The sequence below is a fragment of the Varanus komodoensis genome, unplaced genomic scaffold, assembly GCF_004798865.1.
Source record: "Varanus komodoensis strain SLA01 unplaced genomic scaffold, ASM479886v1 scaffold4, whole genome shotgun sequence".
In the NCBI taxonomy this organism is placed as follows: Eukaryota; Metazoa; Chordata; class Lepidosauria; order Squamata; family Varanidae; genus Varanus; species Varanus komodoensis.
In genome coordinates, this window is record NW_025335941.1 from 1,284,333 (window position 1) to 1,308,516 (window position 24,184).

General features: G+C 37.1%; 1 protein-coding gene across 2 annotated transcripts in view; it reads left to right on the forward strand.

The window, feature by feature from the left end:
* Window positions 1–24,184, forward strand: part of CNKSR2 (connector enhancer of kinase suppressor of Ras 2) — an 89,743-nt gene that overhangs the window by 16,943 nt on the left and 48,616 nt on the right. For both annotated transcript variants that reach the window (XM_044442331.1, XM_044442332.1), the window contains 5 exons: window positions 1,692–1,736; window positions 3,546–3,692; window positions 15,746–15,879; window positions 17,442–17,653; window positions 22,084–22,173. In XM_044442331.1, the coding sequence (XP_044298266.1) occupies window positions 1,692–1,736; window positions 3,546–3,692; window positions 15,746–15,879; window positions 17,442–17,653; window positions 22,084–22,173 (628 nt within the window). The remainder of the gene's footprint in view (window positions 1–1,691; window positions 1,737–3,545; window positions 3,693–15,745; window positions 15,880–17,441; window positions 17,654–22,083; window positions 22,174–24,184) is intronic.

Sequence of the window (24,184 nt, forward strand, 5' to 3'; positions counted from 1 at the left end):
AGAATTTATTTGAATCTGTTGCGACTTTCTTGGCATCACTAATAGAAAGACAGCTGTACCAAGTGTTGGTCTCCAAAAGTGGATCTATATATCTCCAGGCTGCATAGCAGAAAGCCTTGAGTTTTTGGCCAAACTCCAGGACTTGGAGGGAGTGACAGTCTTCTTATGAGGCAGCCTCCAATCTGCTAGATTCCTCATTCCTGATCCATCCTCAAAGTTTGGGAACAAACCTGGAATGCTAGAAGTAGTTCCCAATGGCCTTGCAAAAACCAGTTCTGTTTTTTTTTGTCGACACATGGCTCCTGTTGTGGTTTCATTGCTGCTATCTTTGAGGTGGACTCATTAACTTAGGGCTCAGTGAAATTAGGTAGGGGCCATAGGCTAGTGGTGGAAAAACTTTTTTCGTGCCAAGGTTCCTCACTGGTTGCAGTTTAAATTAGATATTAGATGCTAATAGGGATCATGGAGAATGGAATACAAAGGGAGAACTGGTTTTAAAAGTTGAAATACTGAGCTAAAATGGAATAAATTAGTCAGGAAAAGCATAAGGGAATTTAGCTTTTTTCCTGTGTTCTCATAAAGAAGCAGTTCAAATACTTCATGGGTGGAATCCTATTGTAGAGCATTGCAATGGAAACCAGAATGGGATGAGTGAAAGCCAAGAACAGAGCATGAGCAAAGGACTGGACTTCAACTACAGTTTTAAAGAGTCACAACTAGTGCATAGAGCTGTTTATTTTATGAAATAGAATGGGAAGCCAATGCATTTGCTGGGCTTTAGGTCACAGCTTCTAGGTACCATATTCAAAGTGCAATATAATATTTTCTTGACTTTAAACAATATTTGTTGGGAGAAGGCATATTAACACATCAACCTGTTTGCATGTTGTTTTGTCACCTTATTCTTTCAAAAGTTGGATTGTGCTAAAATGAGCACAGTGTAGCTTTTGGTAGAACCAGCCTTGAGACAATATGTAAAGAAAACTATATTTATGTCACAAAGCAGTATTACACTGAACAAATGCATTGCTGCATAATTCGGTAACCTGAAATATCCAGTTGGATTTTAAAGAGCACAAATCTATTTCTTAAGGTTATACAGATAGGTTTGATGGCATGTTGGTTATACCTAGTGAAGCTAGAAAAGAAACAGAAACATTTCCCATGGGTCCCAACATCATGACTACTATAAGTAGAATACAATATGCAAAAGAAGCAAATATTTGCTAAAGTTTTGAGTTATTTATGTCTCATTCTTGACCCAGAATTTAGATTATATTGCTGTAGAATTGTAAACGTTTTATTTTTAGGGCAGGCAACATACAGCCTGCTTAAATCCTCTGCATAACTATAAATGTAAGATTAATATCATAGTTTAATTAAATGATTCTGGAGAAAAACCAGTACAGATTTGTCCTAATTTATATCACTAGGAAAAATATTGAAGGGTTGTCTAAGATAGAGATGCAATTTTATGTCAGGACATAGTTCTCAATTTATTCTTGCAGAATTGAATAAATAGTATTCAATTTATTCTTGCAGTATTATTAGTCTTTTGGTCTTTATATAACTTCAATAAATTCATGGCAACCAAAGAGTGGAGGTGTGTTTTTCTGTTATTTTAGTACAGTATATTTATATATTTAAATATAGTCATATCTAGTTGTCATTTGATTATCTTGTTTATACAGATTGAACAAAGGTATTTGGAGGTTCAAAGAGCATTCTGTTGCTGTGTAAGTTGATAAACAACAAAAAAAGATAAACCTGTTTTGTGATGATGCCTTCAGAGAAAGTATAAGAACACATATTCCAAGAACATTCCAGTGACCCTTGTCCTGACCATAGTAATCACTGCATCAATTTCAACCATACCATGTTGAGTTTCTATCCATCCCCACCTCCTGGTTCCTGGCAGATGATTGTGGGCAGAAGGTGGTTATTCATATGCATTGTGACAGGCACACAAAGACAATGGGACAGGAAGGGGGTGGGAGGGTGAATTCACTGCCTTGTCTGCTTCACTGCAAACGTTCTTTGTATGGAGAATGAGTTCTACAAGCTACTTGTTTTTATTTCAGAGGGCCATTCAGTTGAAATATATGAGTACCACTTGTTTGAAGTTCGTTGTCATCAGGGCCTTGGAGGATAAGGAACCACACAGATACATTCTCTATACTGGGTCATTCTCTTTATTTCGCATATTCATTAACATGATCCTGAGAAGCAACCTCACTTTTCATTAGGCTGAAGTACTAGTACATAGAACTTATGGCTTTTTCTTAGTTTATTTCTCGCTTTATCTTTCAAAGTTAAGAATTGGGTCACATATATTAAGGTGATTTTAAAATACCTTTCTGAATGGGCTGTGCCCATTCTCTGTATATCAAATGTATTAGACTTAACCAAAAAGTTCAAGAAACTTCCTTTTGAAAAAGCAAGTGTCTTAGCTATGACTTAGGGCAACAGAGAACTTTAGGCTGTGATCCTATGTCTATTTACCTAGGAGTAAGCCCTGCTGAAGTACATCAGAATACACATACATAAGACAGAGCAGTTAGGCACAGAAACCCAACCACTGATGCTGCTAGTGTGCTCTCAGAGCTCTTGTCTCTTCCCTTCTGTGGTTTGGAAAGTAAAAATGGGATATTAGTACAGTACATGCATCTTGGCACATGTGCACTTTCAGGTTCAGAAGGCTGTCCAATGCACATGAGCCGCTTTTAATGTCTCCAGGTGGATAGTTGTCAGACAGACTAGCTATTTCAGACAGTACTACACTAGAGCGGAAAGTATTTTTCGGGTGTAATCTGCCTCTGTCATGGTTTCTGTACTGCTCTTGCATGCTTCAGTACTGTAGACAAAAGTCATTATTTAATGTGATCTTTTAAAATATTGCTATTGATGAATTGGCATTTATGCATGCATTTACTGACAGATACTGAAAATTTTAGATTCACTTGAAATTGCACAATAAAAGCATGGAATATTTAAAGCATACGTTGTTTTTTATAATGCTTTTACAATCTGAGTGGGTTTGGTTTTCTACTGTGTTCTTATTTTCTAAACAATCTGAAAGAGTAGATTTGTGTAGTTGATTTTATAATATTATGGTATGTGGTGTGTGGAAGAGGAAACATAGGAGCATGCTTAACTGTAAAAGATAATAACGTAAGAAATGTACAGTTTAACTGGAGGCCAGTGGTTATTTATTTTTAGCTTATAAGACTCTTCCTTGCAATTTTGAGTTTTGGCCATAACTAGTTTCAAACAAATATTTAAAAATCACATAAAGATTAAAATAAATGCCCAACTCTGTTAGCAGGAGCAACACATTAATTTGTCAAGCTTAAATGGCAAATAACCCATTTTAATGCATCCTGATAATACTGATATTTTTAAGATGGCATGATTCAATGATGTAAAGTGTGACATTTAAAAATTAATCTTCTAAAACTTTGAACTAATTAATATTATTGAAGGGGAGAGATTACATTGTGAATATTGTACCTCAATTTTATTGTAATAATTTTGCTGGTTACCAGGTGGGGTGGCAGTTGAAAAATTTGGTGAATGCACTACGAGAGGATCCGAGTGGTGTTATCTTAACTTTGAAAAAGCGACCTCAGAGCATGCTTACCTCAGCACCAGCTTTACTGAAAAATATGAGATGGAAGCCCCTTGCTCTGCAGGTAATGATGCTTAATCATAAATCATATGCCATCATTTTAGCTCTAGATTATCTCAGTGCTGCTTTTTTGTGATTCATCTCAGCAGCCTATGTGGATTTAGTCTTGTTTGCTTTGAAAATGGTTTGTGAAATGATCTCTGCACATTGATTCTTGGAGCTCAATTAACATGAAATCACAAGCTTGTAAAATTGAGGCAATCCACAATTCCATATGTATGTCCTATTTTATTCAGATATCCTTTCTGACAAGCAGAACAGACTATGTAGCCCTGATACAGCAAAAATTGAAGTGAATAGCTTGCAGTTTAAGCCATGTAGTTAAGACCTACTTTATCAAGCTATGGATGCCCTTACCTGCAGGGTAGAAGAAGTACCTGAAGTTGATGCATTGATGCTTGTAGACAAGCACTGGGTAGTGGCTGCATCACAGGAGCTTGCATGCACTGCCTTATTCCTCCCACCCCGAGCAGACTGCTGATTCTGATAACACAGAGCAAAAGGTAAGAATGTCTGGCCAGAGATCCTGAATGGTCTGTCAGTAAGAAGTTGACTGACTGAGAAGTTGCCCAGTAGCCTTCTCTGGGATCAGTGCTAAAGAAGTAGGGTGGATGTCACTCTCCCCTACACATATTTGGAAGAGGAATGTTCTGCCTGTATCAAAAAATGAGGCAGCCTTGTTGGCCATAAGAAAATCCACATAATGTAGTAGTACCTTTATTAGACCAACTCAGATATTACCAAAAATATGCATGTTTTCAAGGTCTCATCTGTATCAAGTCCTTTGAACTTCTAAGCCAGCAGATATCTATATGCCTTCTTTGAATATTAGTTCTGTCCATTTTAGCAAGAACCTATTTCCTCCTTTGCTCTGTTTTGTATAGGTATAGTGAGTTGATGGTAAGTCCTTCTTGTCCACGCCATCACCACAGTCCTTTCTAAATCTTATGCCTGTTCCAACTACTGTGCATTGATTTGTACAAGTATTAGCTTTAAGGCATACCTCTCCCTGCATCTCTCTGCACCCTCCCCTTTAAAATAGAACAACAATCAGAATTTCTACTGTGTTAGACTCATTTATGTAAACGAATGCCCCTTTCTGGGTTAGCAGGTCACTGAGTGGGAATGATGAATGGGAAGACTGCTGCAATGGGAAGACTGAAGGCATTATAAAAACCATTTCACCCCAGTGCAGAAATTTGTGAAAGCATCTGTTTGCCCGTCTGCTAAATCGACTAGCAACATCACATAGCAGAGACCCAAAAAGTTAAAAAGTTTGTGATAGATGCCTAATCCAAATGGTTGGACCACCTTAAACCTGTCCGTGTCCGACAGAGCATCTAAGCACATGTGTATCGTGCACTTGCATAAATTTGCTCAGGGAAATTGTCTCTATGCTTTGCAGAACTGCTTTTTGACTGGTCCTTTCCCTCCAGCCATACTTGTTCCTTAATAAAGCTCTGGCTTTGCATTTTTATTTTAATGTCATTTTAAAACATTATTATGATAAACTGAACTTAACATGGAATTTAATTTTTAGAGGCTGGAGCTATAAGAGTGCTAAAAGCTTGCTGTAATGAACTGTAATAAAGAAATTTTACAAATGCTGTGATTGATCTGCTGTTTAAAATGTTAGCAGGTTTATAACTCTCTTTTTCTTTTCAAATGGAATTAAGAAGGATTGTTTTCCATGTTGAATATAATTTGGAAATAATTTTAGTCTTCTAGCATTTAAAAATAAAACACCTAAAAGTAACCCTATTACTTAGCCTACAACCGTTATTGAAACTGCATACTTATGAATTTAGATATAATCATAAGTAGAGCCTTTCCATAAATTTAAAGATTTAGAATTTTGCAGGTAGGAACAAGCTTACAATGTAGAATTGAAAACTTACATGACAGATTACGTATTTGCTGGTGGTAGCCCAAAATCTGGTACTGGTACTAAATCTTAAAAGGTGACTGCAACTGAAAAATTACCATTTTCCTATTTTATAACATATTATGGCTTTGTTGAAAATTTATTTTAATTTTTGAGTTCTGATCCTGTATCAGTAGAAGTCTCTTAACTTTCAGTAGAGTCCTGTTAATGTGAGTTAGAGCAGTACTGCACTGGATCTAACAGGCTTTCTACATGATGCATTTATTGTGTGCTTATGATTCGTCACAGTAGTTTAAAAGTGCTTTACATGATGTCATCATCCTCCAAGGCCTATCCTGTGCTTTCAACCCATTTTAGCACGGCCTTTCCCCCCTGAGAGTCTGGCATATCCCTGGAAGGTGACATGAAACCCTAGTGTATTTGTGCATTTTCACTATACCAGAAGTCTACCTACTGCTTGTGTAATGGAACATAGAGAACGGCAGCAAAAGAAAACTCTTGGAAAGAAATACACATACAAGAGCCAGTCTTAATCCCACAAAAAATCTGGATGCAGAAGCCTAGGTAAATGATGGGTTAAAAGCCATACAGAGAGGCCCTAATAAGCAGGTGGTGGTGGTGGTGGGGAACCTAAAATATGTGTATTTTTAATTTGTTTTTATTATTCAGATCCTCACACTCCAGGTGGTAGATGCACCAGGCTACTGCAGCCATACACAGATGAAGATCCTCAGCCATTCACAGCCCTTACTTCTGGCCCTGATTATTACCTTTGAATAGCTTTGCAGAATTAAGAATCACTGTCCATAAACACATAATTTTTTGCTTGCTTTTTTAACTACCATCAGGTTAGACTTTAAAGAGAACACAGTTAAATATACTGCTCTCATTCCTAAGATACTCTGGACAGTATCCTATGCTGGCCATGGGCAGTGGGATCCACCACCAATGCACCAGAGAGTCATTGGTTGTTAAGACAAAATCAGTAGAAACCCTTGTTTCTGGAAGGGGGCAGATCAGCAAAGCTCACAGAAAGGAAATACACTGACCTACCCTGATCCAAAAAGAAGGATTTCTACTCATTTCAAAGGTTTATTTATGAAGCATTGACTAGCCATTATGCTAAGAGTGTGTCTTTCTGGTGCAACACAATTCCCTGGATCTGTTACCTATTATGGAATTGTGGAAAGTTTGCATTTAAATAAACAGAACATTGCTTGCTATGGAGTCTAAGGGATCGGTCAGAGGTGGGCAAGAGGCTGCAGTATGTCTTCTAACACCTTTCCTGGTGTCCACCAGTGTCCTGTCGCTCCAACATTAAAAAAAAACAAACTAGTGGTTGGAATTAGGCTTCTGTTGAAACAAAAACTGTGGATATCTTTGCCTTATATTTAGTTTTGGTTTAATTATTCTTTGCCATGCCTCCAATGACAGCCATTTTGTGGAAGTGCCCTAGATAATTTCTCAAATTTGCAGATGTGTCCATGACTAAGGGCAACCTATGATACCCTATGAGAGTGCCCTTAATAGTTTCTCAAATTGCCCTTCCCTTGAGATACACCTTCAAACTGCTAAAGAACTCTGGCTTTCACACTCCCTTTTCCACACATTAGACTGAAAGCCTGAGAAATCTGTGAATATTTCTGTTTTATTATGCTGAACAGTGTTTTAAGCCAGATGTAATTCCCAAAATATAGAACAGTCATTTATAGTAGGCATAATGTTTAAATACATGTTTAAGTAAACCTGGTTAAATTTGAGCTAAAACTTAGTCATTGGTGACTATTCTTTGGAAATATTTGGACTGTAATAGCATTTTCACTTACCAGTGCTTAGTGCTTTTCTAATGTGAGTTCTTAAATTGGTATGTTAAAATGTTAACTATGGTCTTAATTGGTATTGTTTCATCATAGGGATTACAAGGTAAGAGAAATTCAGAAGTGGTCTACCATTGCCTTCTTCTAACTAGAATTAGCTTGAACTTCACTGACTTTGTTTGTGACAGATTCCCTGCCCTATTGCCTTCGGCTCTACCAGTGTTGCAAGTAGTTGCTCTTTAGGAGTTTCTCCAAGCCCATCACCATTAGAGATAGCCATTCTCTTGTGCTAATGAAACCGTTACTCTTGAACAAAGTGGGTGCAGCTTAGTATTTTGTCTTTGATCATTCTGTCTTGAGCAACCCTGCTAGTGCCTGGGTGACCCTGGATGACTAAGGAGAGAGTCTGGTCTCTTGTCTGATTTCCTCTTGCCTTCTCTGACACCCTCAAGCCCCTATACCATGATAAGGTGTGTGTCCAAGACTGTGATGGTCTTAATATTTTCAACGGAAACCACAGGATTGATGTATTCTAAGTCTTAAAATGATTGTTCCGTATCCTTCCCAGGGTTATAATACTGCAACTCTATCTTGTTTTGGCAATTATAATGTTTATACTGATTTATTGATCATGAACATTGAGATTAGCAGGCCACCTCAAATCCACAGCCATAAACTTACTTGTATTTTTACAAATACAACTGATTTCCTTTTATCTTAAAATCCAGATTTTGAATATTTTTATTTTCTACCTGTTTTGCAGCATGGATCTGTGTTTGCTTCTCAAGCATATTATTTCTGTCCTTTGTCAGAGTAGGAAGATGTCTTCACTTCTGGTTGCTCCGATACTGCAAAGAACACCCCATGGGCTTATGATACGCTATTACAGCAGAAGATATCTTTGTTCTTGGAGTGCATGCTAATTTTCTTGGAAATATTCCTGCTTTAAAAATGTGCCGTGAACAAATTTTGTAATCTATACAGTCTTGTTCAACAAGACTGTAAAGGTTGGTCAAAAAAAGTTACAGCTTTTTAAGTTTTATTTATTTTTGGGTACAAGATTTCAATATATCTAATTGAAACTAACTCTAAATGGACAATAGACTTTTCAAGGTTTATCCATGAACATGTGCCAGGTTTCATGTTTAAAGGTATTTGAACAGATCTGTAGCTATTATGTTTCCAAGAGAATTATCTGGTTCTTCCAAGGCAAAGTCAGCTTTGCTAAAACTCTAACAGCACATAATAACCTTGTAGTGTGCTTTTTTCATTACTAGATGCTTCTAGAAGTGAAGAAGTCTTGCTTTGTCATGAGATGAGAATCTGAAACAATCTGTAAATGATTTTTGAAAAAATGAAGTTTTGCTGTATTATGCTTTTAATTTCTTAGTCATATTTCATACTATAGACCTTGAAGAATAAATAACATAATTTTCATTAAATGTTTCTCAACTTCTCTTTTATTGTGCACCCCATTTAATCTTTTTTTTTCCTTTTTGTTAATCAACACTTTGACCTGGTTCCCATGTAAACGTAATGGCAACAAATTGTGGGTTAATTAAAACACAGTTTGCTGCAGCTTATGCAGGCTGATTGGAGGTTGCTGTCTGACATCCAGAACCAATCAGTATAGGTTCAGTGAGTTATATTAACTGTGGGTTGTTTGGCCCAAAATTAATATTTTGATATCACATAGTAACCTCCAGTCTGTGTGGCTGGAGGCTGAATATACAAAATGGCCACAGAATGTGTCCAGCATTAATTAACTCACAATTTGCTGTCACTATGTGTGAACAGCCCTGCTACCAAATAAATAGGTCCTGTTTTCCTATGTACCTGTTCCACTTGGGCTAGCAAAAGTGTGGATTCCGTTGCAAATATGTGCTCAATTTGTAAAGGCAATCTAACAACAATAACCATAGGAACAAAAGGAACAAAATGCCTTAACCAGGCATTAGGGAACAGTGAAGCAGAAAGGAAGATAGCTTGAATGAACGAGTCAGAAAAATGAATGAGAATATGAATAAACAGAAGTAAAAAATCTCATAATGGAACCTTTTTGGTGGCAAGGCATCCAGAAAGATTATATGCTTCTATTACCATTGTGTCCATAGGGTCTTCTCTAAGTTGGCTCCCAAAGTGATATGAATAAACTCTTAGGCTCATCAAGGAATTTTTGTTAAGTATTTTAAAGATAAAATCTTTTGCATTTGCTGGAACTTAGATTCCACTAGTTTTGCAGTTTAGTCTACAGATGTGGCTAGAGCACTGTCTAGTCCTATTTTGTTGGATGAGTTACAATATTGTAGCATGGAATGTGGACAAGGTACTTGGAGAAGGAAACCCTCCATGATGTTTGCTCTTCTTTGTTTATAATAGCAAGCAGAAGGTAATTGAATGGCTGGGTCAGCTGTCAGAATTGTAACAGCTAAGGGCCAGTCCTCAATTGACAGGTCAATCACCACCATGTTCATCCTGGTGGATGAAACTTGCTCTGTAGACATGTTTAAGTCTAGCTTAGTTTTGTTGCTCATTAGCTCTAGATAACCCAACGGATGGCCTGTGTAAGAAGGAGAACAGGAAGACTACAACTCTGCTTATAGACCTGCATCTTTCAGCAGTTTCTAGTACAATCAAATGGTATCTTTCTGGTACCCTGTTAGGATTACTTCTACGTACAGGGCTAATTACAGAGGGTACTACTATAATTAGGGACTATGCTGAGACTGATGCATGATTACTTCCCTGGAATGTATGTTGTCTGATTTCATAGGATCCCAGTTTCTTTTCTATGCTTTTTAACATGGGAGTAATTGTACTAAACAGTGGGAGATACATTTTTGAAAATAAATAGTTTGTAGAATCACAATGGAAGCTTTATGGCTAGAACTTAATTTTTTTCATTCCATATAGAAATCCCAACCTCTTGGATATTATGTTCTAGAACTCCATCTGTAGTGAGTCTCTCTTCTCCCACCCTCCATCCCACTCCATGCATGGCATCCACTCTTCTGTCATGCTAGTTGATTGGTGCATCAAGAAGGAGTGACGCATGGATCAATGGTTCTATTCTGACAACTGTCTGATGTAGACTGTCATTCCCCCCTCACTTCAGCCAGTGCCAGGAGCTGTTCCCTCCTCCTTTATTTAGACAACGCACATTTCTTTGGCAAAAAGTCCTTTTTTCAACATACAGCCAAAATACTAACTGAGGATATTGAGTCTTTGAGCATGCACAGAGCCTTTTGTTGAATCCAACTAGAAACTATATCTGAGAGTCTCCTCTTCAATAACTCTGGGCCGCACACCTCTGGGTGTGCACCTCTAGAGACAGGCAATCCTCCTAGATGTACACAGGCTCTCTAGTTGGCTAGGCCTTCTCTCCTGATGCCATGTCATGGGGTCAGTGATCAGACCAGGCTGCTCTGGCTCCTTTCCCATGTCCCTTCCCAGCATTTCTAAACTTACTAGTTCCCAGGATCTGCCTGGGAACACCTGGAGATGGTGGTCTTGAGATAAGTTCTTCCTATCCCTCTGTCTGCAGACCTCATTTCCTCATTCAAAATGTTGCTGCTACCCTGGCCGTGGAAAGCACATCAAGAATAACTGGCTCTTTCATTCCCAACAGCCAGCTTTATTATCCCTGTTTGGATGGTTCATTACCACTGCCTGTGGATTCTTCCCTCCCAAAGACCTTGCATCTCTGACAGTGAAGTGGGAGCTCAGCCCAGTTTTTAGGGGACTCACACCCAAGTTGCCTGGATGGCAACCATAGGCAAGAAATTGGTTGTGAATGTGATGAACAGAGTATCAACTGGAATAAGTTGAACCAATAATTAGGAGATGGCAATTGAATTATTGAGGACATCAGTGCCAACCAGTAGGAATGGCAGTGGAACTCTGTCTTAGGTTTAGCAATTATTCTGGCCTTGATCTTGTCCTGCTCCTTCAGGAAGAAGAAATTCTGAGTATTTAGCTGAGTATTTAGCAAAGTGAATGGAGCCAGCTGTGCAGATAAGAAGTGGCTGTGCTTCTTGGTGATGGGGGCTTGCCTGCTTTTGGACCTTGGTAGCAAACATCCTCACATTTTCTGTAAGCTACATAGTTATCATGCTTACCTTATGGGGTTTTTGACATGTTTACTGCATGATGCAGTGGGTATGGGTAAGACACTTTCTGCCTAGCATTGGAGGACTCTGCATAACTTGGGATGCCCTGAGTGTAAGCCAGAACATGTTTAGGAGTTCCACTTCATTTTCTGCATGCCTTTTCTTTGCTTATCCATTTGGATTTCCATGTCATTTCATTGAAGTTCCTATTGGATGCAATAGAGTCTTAAAGGAGGGGACCCATAAGGAACATGAGAAGGCAACTATTAGCAATGTACCTTTGTTGTAAGCCTTGGGTATTTCTGCAAAAAGGACGTTTGTCATCATACTATAGCCAGCTTCCATGGATATGAAAATTGTGACATAGCCACAAGCTCCATGCTTTATGTTTAAGATTTGTGTTCCCTCACTGGATAGAATTAATATATTTTGGCAGTGTGCTATGATTGGCAGTGGAGTTGGTTGGGATCATTCCTTCAGTACAGACTGGGGAAGTGGACTGATAAGGCCATTGACTAAAATGGGAGTGTTTTAATTAAAGTGACTTCTTTGCATGCATATCACTGGGAGCAAGAGCAAGCCCTGACAAATAATCTTGCTAAAGTCCACTGTACACTCACCATACTGCTTCTCCTTATTTTGCAGTTCCCTGGTTTGTCAATGTAATAATATTTTGCATATGCCATGCTCTCCTTGCTCAGAGGAAAAGAGCATCTATCTCATCTCTGCCCACCTATATACCTTTGCAGAATTTTCTGAAAATTGTGCATGCTTGAATATATTCTTACGATCTTTTATATAGAGGCATGTTTCTCTCTGTTTGTTTCTCACTTACAATGCTTACATAAATAATTAAATAGAGCTTCATAATAAATTACAGTTTAATAAATTACATGTGATACATTTTAATAAGATAAATAACAATTTGTTAATATAACCAGCCTAAATAGTCAACCATGGGGGGGGGGTAGTATGTATGTATGCTTTCATGTGTATTGTCTATAGCTCAAATTATTAGAAGTTTCTAAATGATTTTTCTGCAATCTGGAATTGTTTACATGTTATCCTGATTTGTTAGCCTAAGTTTTGGTTTAAGCTAGGGTAAAAAAATAAGAGGCACATTAGTTTTAGATACCTTGTCATGTAGTGTAAATACTAGACATAAAACTCACCTATTTTTTAAAAAAGCACAGAAGGATGTTAGTACAGGCCTGTGTCTACTCAGAAGCAAGTTCCACTGAGTTCAATCACACATTTGGGCAAGCATGTATAGGATTTCAGCCCACTAGTACCTATTAAAATGAAAATTTTGTATTTCCTGTTGAATTTGAAACCTTATTATGTTGCAATCCCGCAGATACACAGAACACTTCCCATTGAACTCAGTGGGAGTAATTTCTGAACTGAAACCCATAGGATTCTTCTGTTTCCTATTTTAAACACTAATTAAAAACTGCATGTTTAGTGTTTTAATTATGTGCATTAAGCTTCATATTATCTGAGATATTATTTATAAAATGTCTTGTCATTTTCAAGAAGAGGCTGGTAAGATTTATTTTTCTGAAAACTGTACTCTGAATGATAATGCCCTCCTGGAATTCAACTATTCACACAACTTTATCTTATTTAATATATGATGCTACCCACTATTTTTGATACCAGCTTGGAAAGTTGCCTTCCTAAGCAAGAAGAGTCAAGAATGAATTATATGATAAATGCATCTGATGGCAGTAACTGCAAAAAGGACCTGCTGATTGCAGTTGGCTTAAGGCTGTTAATGTAAGCATTTTGAGGATCATACTGATTTGTACAACTTGAACATATTTTAGATTTGCGTTAGTTGGCAAGTTGTGTTGAGGCAGTCTGTTGTCAGATCACCATCTTTTTCTCATTAATGTACTACTGGTTTAAGACATTCATGTCTATATTGATATGCAAAACCTTCCCCTCTTAAGCCCTGAAGTCTTCCTTAAAGGTTGTTGAAATGATTGTTCAGTTCAATATGTCATTAAAGTCCTTCAGATTTCTAACTTTTTCTTGGAAAGCTATATTTTATTAGTCTTTTTATTGCATTAGGAGCCACCATTTGGCCTTCATAATGAAGTAAGCATGTCATATTATAATTTGCATTTGAATGAGAAGCCATATTATAAGGATAAAATGTATGAATTGGAGAAGGATAATTGAAATGTATGCATTTTGTTAAAATGATGATTACAATTAAAAAATGAAATCATGTCATTTTTCTGCAAGTGTTATACTTACATTCCAGCACCTCTGAAGCAATGCCACCAACTTGGACCACTGCAGGACAGCCATAAACTGTCCTTCGATGTTTAATTAACATTATTTCTGTACAAGAAATTACAATTATTTTGTCTCAGAATTTCAGTGCTGATTATCTATCTGCTAATTTTATGCCTTTCAGTTAAAAGAATTAGGACTCAAGGGGAGCATTAATGTTTTTGGTGGAAATGTTTCTTTCCTTCCACTCATCAGAACTGAACCTAAGCGGCTGTGTTTGTGTATTGTTTTGGATACATAATAATGTATTCTATTTTAGTAGGTACTACAAACATCTCTTTCCTTAGGTCATATTTCCAGAATTGGAAGGGAGCTCTAATTTCTCCTTCAGATTCTGAATCTGTGTCCATTTTAATGTTCATATTGATGTATATCTATTCCATTTCTTTATGTGTGTGTCTCCATTACATTACATTCCACTATACTTTCAAGCATATCTTGCTAGTTCAAATTGAAACCTTAAAAAGATTATGAGCCATCATCATTTAATAGCTCAAGGAAGCCAGTTGATCAGTAACTGTACAGCACAAAGTTCTCATGATTACCGTTTAGATAATGAATCTTGTTTATTATTTGCAGAAAAGCTTGGCATGTTATAGTGTCCTTATTTTCATATAGAGATAATCTTTCCCAACCTGGGGCCCTCCAGATGTGCTGGTCTACAAATCCATCATCCCTCCCAGAGAAGTAGTAATTTAGCACAACTGGTGAGCACCAAGTTGGAGAAGGATAATTGATGCTCTCTGTCTCTGATGCCTTGGTTCATAATAGGTAGAATTCAGCAGTTATAGGCTGCCTATAAATACATGTATAAGTAAATAAGTAAAGTTCCTGTTGAAAACCCAGCATGAAGTATCTGTGACCTTCTGCACTATTACAATTTAACATCTCCACCCAGCTGTGATTGCCACTGTGGAGACAACTCCTAACTTGTGTGTAACTACATTAATTTTTATAACACTGCCAACACCCCCCACCCCCCATGCAAGTGCATTCCCTTAAAATTTCATTGTTCTATTATGGATTCTTTGGGAAACTTAAATTACTACCTGCTTATTTTTCACATTCCTTTTAGAATAAAAAACAAGTTCACTGATCTTTAAATGCAAGTTACTGCGTATTGCATTAACTAACATTTTCCCCACAAGCAACCACTGTGGCAGTTTAGCTTTCTGACCCAGAATGTAGGATTAAAAATTTGGTATTAATAAACTAAGTGCGAACATTGGAAGTAAGTGAAAGTAATGCTAGAAATGTATCCAAGAAAGATTTTCCAACTCCCTCCATGTTCCACCTTATTCCAAAAGATGAAATGCATATGTTGTGGCACAAGAAATTTGCAAAATAAAGACACCCAAGTAGGGACCAGTTAGAATATGCTTTGGAGAGTCACCAGTATATTCCTTCAGTGACAGTTTCAGCTCACCTCAATTTAGCGACACTGTTTTGGATTATCTCTAGTCCTAGTAAAGGATCAAGATTGCAGCTTTCCCTACAGCACTTTCTGTATGCAGTAATTACATTAGTGGGTTTCATGCAGAATTTGGTCAGGTGAAGAGAGCCAAATTTGAATCTCTGTCAGGTCAACCAGACTTAACACATAACTAATACAATATGGAAAATGGACTCTTAAGCAGTTGATACGTTGACATGTGAAATGGATAAAAAACAATGTAACTGTGTCAGTTTTACAGACAGGATTCAGATTCCTAGATGAATGGCATGCATTACTCTTTGGCTTGGTAGTTATAGATTACTATATCTAGTAATCTGTTATATCTATTACCTATAATTTAGTATTATACTATCAAAAACGATGCAAAACATTGCCTTTTTAGTGCATGTAACATTTAAGATTAATTTAGAGAGACAGTAAAATGTAGAAGAGGGATTTGGTGTTAACCAGGTAGGCATTTAAGTATTTTTATTTTGTTTTAACCAGCCTCTTGTACCTAGAAGTCCTACAAGCAGTGTGGCCACACCTTCCAGTACTATCAGCACACCTACCAAGAGAGACAGTTCAGCACTCCAGGACCTCTACATACCACCTCCTCCAGCAGAGCCTTATATTCCCAGGTGAATTGATCATCCTGATAATTTGCAGTTATAACCATGTGCAGTGTTCCACCCATGAAAAAGAAAAAAAAAATAGTTACCAGGATGTGATAGGACAAAGTGAAAGATGAGATCTCAGTGCATTGAGATCATTCAAGATCTACAACCTGCATGGTACCCACCATGGAATTTTCTGATGGTTGTGTGTGTGTGTGTGTGTGTGTGTGTGTGAAACATGGGGGAGAAACATTGATATCAGAAAAATAAATTCCCCATTTCTCATGGCAACAATTTCTCTACTTTTTATATTTGCAAAGATATGAAGCAAATAGTGTTTCAAAGTCACATATGTAGAAATCACAGTATTTTCTTGTTGTTGGATAGATTCATATGGTCCACCCCAGTGTTTGAGTAGGCTTGTCATCCCAATTAAAATTCTGCCACATCATTTAATTCTGTCTCATCAAGTTCTGGTAGTAATTTTTTCTGTAAATATTACATTTGGGTTTGGCAATACATGTAGTCTGTTTTTATTTTTGCTTCCCTTGCAGTTGGAAACATAATGGTCTGTCTTTAAAACCCATTATTAGTTTGTCATGCATTGGAATGACAGATATATGCCAATTCATGTACTTGCTAAGTTTCAGTGTAGTTGTACATAACTGAAAAGGAAAGAATGAGATTTCATCAGAAAAATGTAGGACCCATATGACAAATTTGTTCTGTTTACTTAGTTAAAAGAAATACAGATAAAGTAGCCAGAGTTATTCTGGCTTAAAGTAATACAACTGTTCCATCTTTCAATTGTAAATCCAGTATTTGACCACTGGACTGTGTGCTAGACAGCTGAATTAAGTCAAGCAAATATTTTGATCAATCTGTATTATTATATCTAAAGTTTACAACCAATTAGTATAATTTAACAATGACAGAGTTAAGAAAACAAAACTCCCAGACCCAAAATGCAAAGTGTATGAGAAGGGAGGTTCCTGCCCCAGAAAGTATTGCATCATTTTGGTTTCCAACCATTGCAGGGTTTGTTCATTTTCTTTTTATTTGACTATTCATACTAGGAAGTCAAAATACTGAGCATGGGCTTCCTTATAGCTTACCCATACTAATACGAGGCAAGCCAGCCTTGATTACCTGTTCCTCAGGTGTCTTCAGGATATTGTCTATTAGTTAAAATGAAGTCTACTTTATGCTGAAATGGCAAGCAAAAACCTATAACTTTATGTAATGCTTACTGGAACCTGAAGTGCAAGAGGTTTGCAGACATAGCATAAACCTAAGCATTTTTTCAATGGATCATTAACGTTTTAAATTGATCTTCTAACCGAATATATTCTCCTAAAAATACATGTGCAAGAAATTACTGGAAACAGAAAATGTTAGTTAAAAGTTAACATGAGAATCAAAGGGTAGTCTGATTGGGTAGCACAAACTGGATCGTTATGCTTCATCTTTCATTAGATTTACTGTGCTTGAAGTTTGATGTGAATTAGTTGGGATATGTGTGATACTTGCATAGTCCAGGATGCACAATATTAATCCATTATGTATCTAAATATATTTCTTCTAAGGGATGAGAAGGGAAATCTACCATGTGATGACATTGGAAGGCATCTAGTGGGAAAGCCAGTACATAAGGGATCTGAATCTCCAAATTCATTTCTTGACCAAGAATATCGAAAACGTTTTAATGTGGTTGAAGAAGATGCTGTTCTGTATTGTTATGAATATGAAAAAGGAAGAACAAGTAGCTCTGGAAGGAGAGAGAGTACTCCAACCTACGGTATGTTGCAGTCCTTCCTGATTGATATTTTTTTTCTCCAGAATGTACAAAAATTGTCTTTCCCAGAAAAGTTCATTTACCATTTCTTTCTTTTCACATCACTCCTGTGGTTTGATATATGGTATGCACTTTATTAAATCCAATCCTGGTTGCAGAAAGACAAATTGCTTCCTCTCCTGCTGAATTGGCATGGGACTCTTCATTGTTAACTACATTATAAATTCTGATGTTTGAAATATTTTCTTAACTGCTTTGAGTTGGCAGAAAGCTAGGGAGAATATTGCATGAAATTCATTAAATGAAACTCAGTGGGTATTTGAACAGTGCTAACTTGCACATATTTCCATGTTCACTTGTGTAAATTTCTGATGTTCCATTAAACCTGGAGAATTTAAACAGGGATATGAATATTAGTTTTATGAAGGTATTTCAGTCCTTCAGTCCTGGACTTCATGGGCCATTGCTTTGCAAACCATTATCACATGTGATTAGCACCAAAACACTGAGTCACATAAGAAATACACCCATCACACTTAAATCTTGTTCTATAGGTTTATGTAACCTTTTCTTGTGATGTTGGGTTTTGTAGTGATTTCCTGTTACAATGATGTTTGTCATCATGTCCTTTCTAACTGACTCATAGTTCATCTTCTACTAAAAAGCCATCAAGGTGGTGCACAGCATTTTAAAAAATTTCTCTGCAAATATTTATTTGTTTATTTATAAAATTTGTATGCTGTCCAATTACTAACGTCTCTGGATGGCTAACAGACACTTTCTTGCAGCTCTTAATACCCAGGCAGAGTCATAGTAAGACAAGGCAATTCCTTATATAGCCAGATCCTAAACCAATGATCTTTTGCCCATGTTCAGTAACATTTGTTAAACAAAACAGCCCAGCATTGCTTCCGCTTCATTGCTCTCAACTCCCTGTTAAGCCAGGAAGGGGAGAGCACTTAGGAGCAACAGTGTGAATAACCCAGAGTATTTCCATATCCCACAGATTAGCCAAACGTTCAACAAAATTTCTTCAAGTACATTCAGGAAAACATTTTGATCCATCAGGTACTTGGGAAGGATAATTTTAACTCCCTTACACCTGTAACACTGACAGCCAAACCAAAATAACCACACAGTATCCTGCCCATGATGACAGAGTTGCATGCAATACACACATTGAGAATGTCCACTTGACCACAGAATAGCAACTGCAGAATGTGTTTTGCTGCATGTGTAGAGCCGAATACTAGCATGGTACTTGGTCAGATATTTTGTAAATAAACTTTCCTTGTTTTCCTGAAAAAATAATATTGCCTCATGGTCTCAGCAATTAACTACCTCAAAAGACCAACAATAGGTACATACTGTACCCTCTTCTCCTTGAAAGTTGCTTCCATGACGGGTCACAAACCTACACCACAGATAATCCTATGTGCAACTATTCACAAGTTTCCATTGCCTTTAATGAGACCACCTCTATTGGTGGGTTTGAAGGTTGTAGTTTTAGTCACTCAGAATAGCCAGCCATATGTTCCAGGGAAGTCCACAAAGATGCCCGCGATGGTGATAGTGCCTGTTGCCTGCCATACTGGATTGGTTGCCCCAAGATGTAACAATCAGAAGTACAAATAGCTACAACAAAAAGTTCCCATGAATTCTAATTTCCTGCAGGAGTGTTTCTCTTCAGGATTCTAGCTGCTAGACTTATCCTTTTTTCAGGATACTAGAACTTGTAAGCTGCAAAAGCAGGAACTGTGGAGAACTAGGGAGACCAAACAGAAAAATTACGCTGGGCTGGTAGGTATCTCCAATGTGCAGTTCCTTGCTTTTGGTGATCCTGGATGAAGATGGCTCAAGATGAAAAATGCTGTGGTGAAGAAGACAATAGAGATTGTTTCAGGTGGCATTGAGTGTCATCTCCTTTGGTTCTCAAGCTCAACATTACTTTGAATAGGACACAGATTCAGGGGGGTCACAAGTCACTCTACTGTATACTGGGCTTTACTACGTGAGGTAGTAAACCTGGCACTTTACTGGGGCTTCTGTTTCCAGATTCTGTGAAAAATTCAGAATAGCTAGCTGCTTTATGGGCTTTTCTTTCTCTGTCTTTCTATATGTCACAAATACTGTATTTGTAATGAATGAATGAATGAATGAATGTTACAAATATGCCTTTCTATATGTTACCAAACCACAAGGTGGCACTGTGGAATTGCACAAATGCACTAGAGTTTCATTCCACTGTTTCCAAATCATACCAGATTTTCCTCAGTCAAAAAACAAACAAAAAAATGAAAAACAAAAAACAAGAAAATCCTACACAATTCTTCAGCTTTGTAAAAACATGAAACAATATTTTACTTTTTGCAAGGGAAGTGTTGAGTATGTTATTTTAATGCAATTTCCCACGTGCAGTTTTAAAATCCAAATTGCTGTCTGAGATGGAAATAAGGGCTTGTATCTAACTTAGTCATACATAAAGTGAATCTATTAAAATTAATGGAACATTAGTCACAACTGATTTAGATTCCATTTATTTCAGTATGATTAAGCCTGGATCCAACCAATATGCTGTGATTATATTTTCATCTCCTTAAAAGGATTCCTGTCTTCTACCTAATCCTTGTTTGTCTGCAGGTATTTTCACATATAAACTGCTTTCCTGCCTTCCTTTCGCATCATGAATGTCTTTCTCAGTTCACTTTCTCAGTTCACTTTCTCAGTTACATAATCTGGCTTTGGCATAATCTAATTTAACTGTGTTAATCAATCTATTTATTAAAGATGTTTTCCCCTCCAGGGGAGCAAAATTACTGCATTAAATTAAGAGGTATGTGCTTACCTCCATCATAATCACACACACATATATGTATGTATGAAACAGGGAAATGTTTTGTAGAAAATAATTTAACAATCAGGATTTTAAAGTCATATAATTTGCCAAATACTATTCTACAAGGGGACTAAGATTTATAAAGCCAAATGCTAAATTTTTACAATATTTAAAAACAAGTTTCCACATTTCCGTCTCATAGAGAACAAAGGGTTGCGGAACTGGCTTCTTAGCTAGCTGTAGAGGAAGAGGTAGTGTATGGAAATGAACAGACCACTTGAAAAGGTTGAAGAAATTTTCTAGAGCTATTTGAAATAATAAGGCTATAAGTCTATATAACTGAATTCACAGGGGTTACTTTTGAGTAAAACTGAATGTTCATATACAAGATAGTGCAACAAAGATAGTGGCATCTCTGATGTTTTTGTTTTGGTTTCTTATATATTACATATTATTGGTTACATTACTGTATATTATGATTTTATGAGAAAATGGTGTCTGAATGAGGACAAACGGGAATGGAAAAATACTGAAATGTCTTCCAAGTGTCTGAAAAATGTACATAATGAAAAAAATATGATTTGTACCCTGCCTTTCCACTAAGAAAATGACACAATTAAAAAATATTTAGCTGTTTTGCTTACAATTCAATATGTTGCTAAGTGGATCCTTTTTTATGTTCTTAGCTTTGATCAAAAATATTTTTTTTCTTAATCATGCTATGCTTTGAGCACATGAAGTTTAACTTTTAGTGGGCTAATGCTTTTGTTTAGATGATGGCACATGAAAGTATTTTGGAATGAGTATATTGTAATATGGGCAGATCTGACTTTCCGTTACCATGAGATTTCACAGGAAATACATCATAATGTGGTTCAGACTCTTACCAATCCCACATGATCACCTGCAGAGACATCAGTAGGCTCGTAACCTGATGGAATGGTTAGGGTCAGGTTAACAAAATTATTTAGAACTGGCATAGATCCTACACTGAGTCAGTTAAATGTTAAATATATCACCAGGGTTAATTCACTCATGGGTGTTGCAGCATGTACCAGCTGCTATTTTGCATATGTAGGATACATGCCATGGCTTGTTGTGTCATGAATTGACCTAGGGTTATCCTAAGGTTGTTTAACCCTGGCATAACACCACCACCTGTTTTCACATGACACAGCTCTTGCCTGCCATAGCTTTCATATCCAAAATGGCTGTTGGTGCATGCCATGGAGCATTGTTCATGGGTAAATTAAGTAGAGTGGTTTATTATGATGTTGGCCCAATTATGATGTTGGCCCAATGTTTATGGATGGAGGGAGGAGGGAATCAAAATTTCTTGGATGACAACACCGTGGTAGAAGAACCCTCCATGCTGATTCAGTTGCAGTCACTGTTGTTTTGTTGATTTATGTCAATTTTTAGTGGTTGGGTGCTTTTAACTTTTGTTATGCTCCCAGAGAGCCTTGGGTATTGGGCAGTATGAAAAGGAAATAAATAAATATTAAATTAATAAACTGTTTTCTCATGTAGGCATATTAATCTAATCATCCTTTTTACAAGTGTTTTGAATCAAACAATGCAATCTATTTTGCTGCAGGCAAGTTAAGACCCATATCAATGCCAGTAGAATATAACTGGGTAGGAGATTATGAAGATCCCAGCAAGTCAAAAAGAGATAGTAGGCGAGGTGAGTGACCTGAGACACAAAACTTGCACTGCTCGCTCGCTCTCTCTCTCTCTCTCCCTCTCTCTCTCTCTCTCTCGGTGTATGTGTGTGTGTGTCAAATTGCATGCATAGTTTGTTTAACTATTTCACATAACTGTCAAACATGGACTTTAAAAGGTTTTGTGATTAATGTTCAAGGACATTTTTGACTATTCATTATCAATATCCTAAATTGGCAATGGAAGACTAATTGCCAACATATTTCCATATATGATATCTTGGAATTATAGACCAAGAGGAAAATATTAGATTGGAAATTGTTACAATGCAGTACTGCTGATTTGACTTGATGTAATGGTCTGGCTTGCATGCATTGAACACCCAGAAGCTAAACATGTCACAGACTGCCATCTCTATGCATACCGTTACGTGTAAATGTGGAACTCTTGTCTCTATCCCAACTTGTCTCTGCCCCAACAAACCTCAGTATGGATCAGGTTGTTCATCTGTTCTGGTCCTGCTTGCCACATGTACACTTCCTTGTTCCCATTAATATATAAAACAGGCCACTGTGGTATTTTATATATTTATTTTATTTTTAAAAATCTGCCCTGCCTTTACCCAAAACAGGTCTCAGGACAGCTCACAAACCAGTAACCACACATTAAAATGCAATATTAAAATATTTAAAATTCTAATTATAATAAACTATCAACCTTAAAATACAGGGAAAATAAAAAGGCTTTGGTCTGGTGCTGAAAAGAATGAAGTGTTTTTGTCTGAAAAACAAATTCCAGAGCTGGGGCTTTAACACAAAAAAAAAAGTCCTTCCCAAGGTAGCCACTCTTCTATACCTCCTTCAGAGAGGGCTCCTGAAGAAAGACCTTAGTGGAAGATCTTAAAGTTCAGGCAGGTGTATACAGAAGAAGACATTTCTTCAAATGACCAGGCCTTAAACTGTTTAGGGCTTCGTGTATCACCTAAAGTTAACACCTTAAATTGGGCCTGGACTTCAACTGGTAACCAGTGAAGGTGACCATTACTGGTGTTATATGATCATTTCTACCAGTCCTAGTGAGTAATCTTGCAGCTCTGTTCTGTGCCAGCTGAAATACCTAGACCATCCTCAAGTGTAATCCCACATAGAAGGCATTGCAATAGTACAATTGCAGAGTGGATTGCTATTGCTAGACTCTGCTAATCCAGATAAGGATGTAGCTGATGGACCAGCTGAAGCTGGTAGAAAGTGCTCTTCACAACAGCAGTCACCTGGAATTCCAGAGATAACTCTGGGTCAAGGAACATTCCCAAACTACACACCGTGTCCTTAGAGGGAGTGCAATCCTGTCCAGAACAGGGCAAATATCACCTGGTGTAAGATAATAATTGTACTCTTGTGTGGATTTATGGTATGAAACAATATTTATTCATTTTATTTATTTAAAGCTTTTCTATACCATCCCATTACTGACAATAAATGGATACTTAAGAAAACAGTAGGAAAACTCAAAATGAAGTGGGATGGAAGTACCACAGGTGTCTTGTGGTAATCTATGGGTCCCAAAAATGCTGCAAGGGAAATGATTATAGCCAGGGTCAGTGGGAACCCATGACCTTAGAGAAGTGCTAGTAATAAATAAAATAATACTTTCAGAGTAGGGCACTCAGCTGGCCAACATATGCATTCTGATTGAGCCCTGATATATGTTTACTTATTTTTATAAAGTTAAATTTAAAAATCCCAATGTTGATTTCGGAGAAGGGCACATAAATACCAGGCATTTGATACAATTAAATCTAAACATCAGTATACTACAACTGAGAAGGTTCGAACTCTTTCAAAACCTGCCAAAAAATACACATTGAAGTTTAAAATGTCTGGGCTAAGAAAAATGTTGTAACCCAATGCCAAGGTCCAATACTTATAACATGCACACCTCTCTTCCAAGGTGGCAAATGCATTTCTTTTAAAGGAGGAATATGGAGTACAGAGTAAAACCGTCATATGATGCAGAGAGACTGCTCAGCCTCA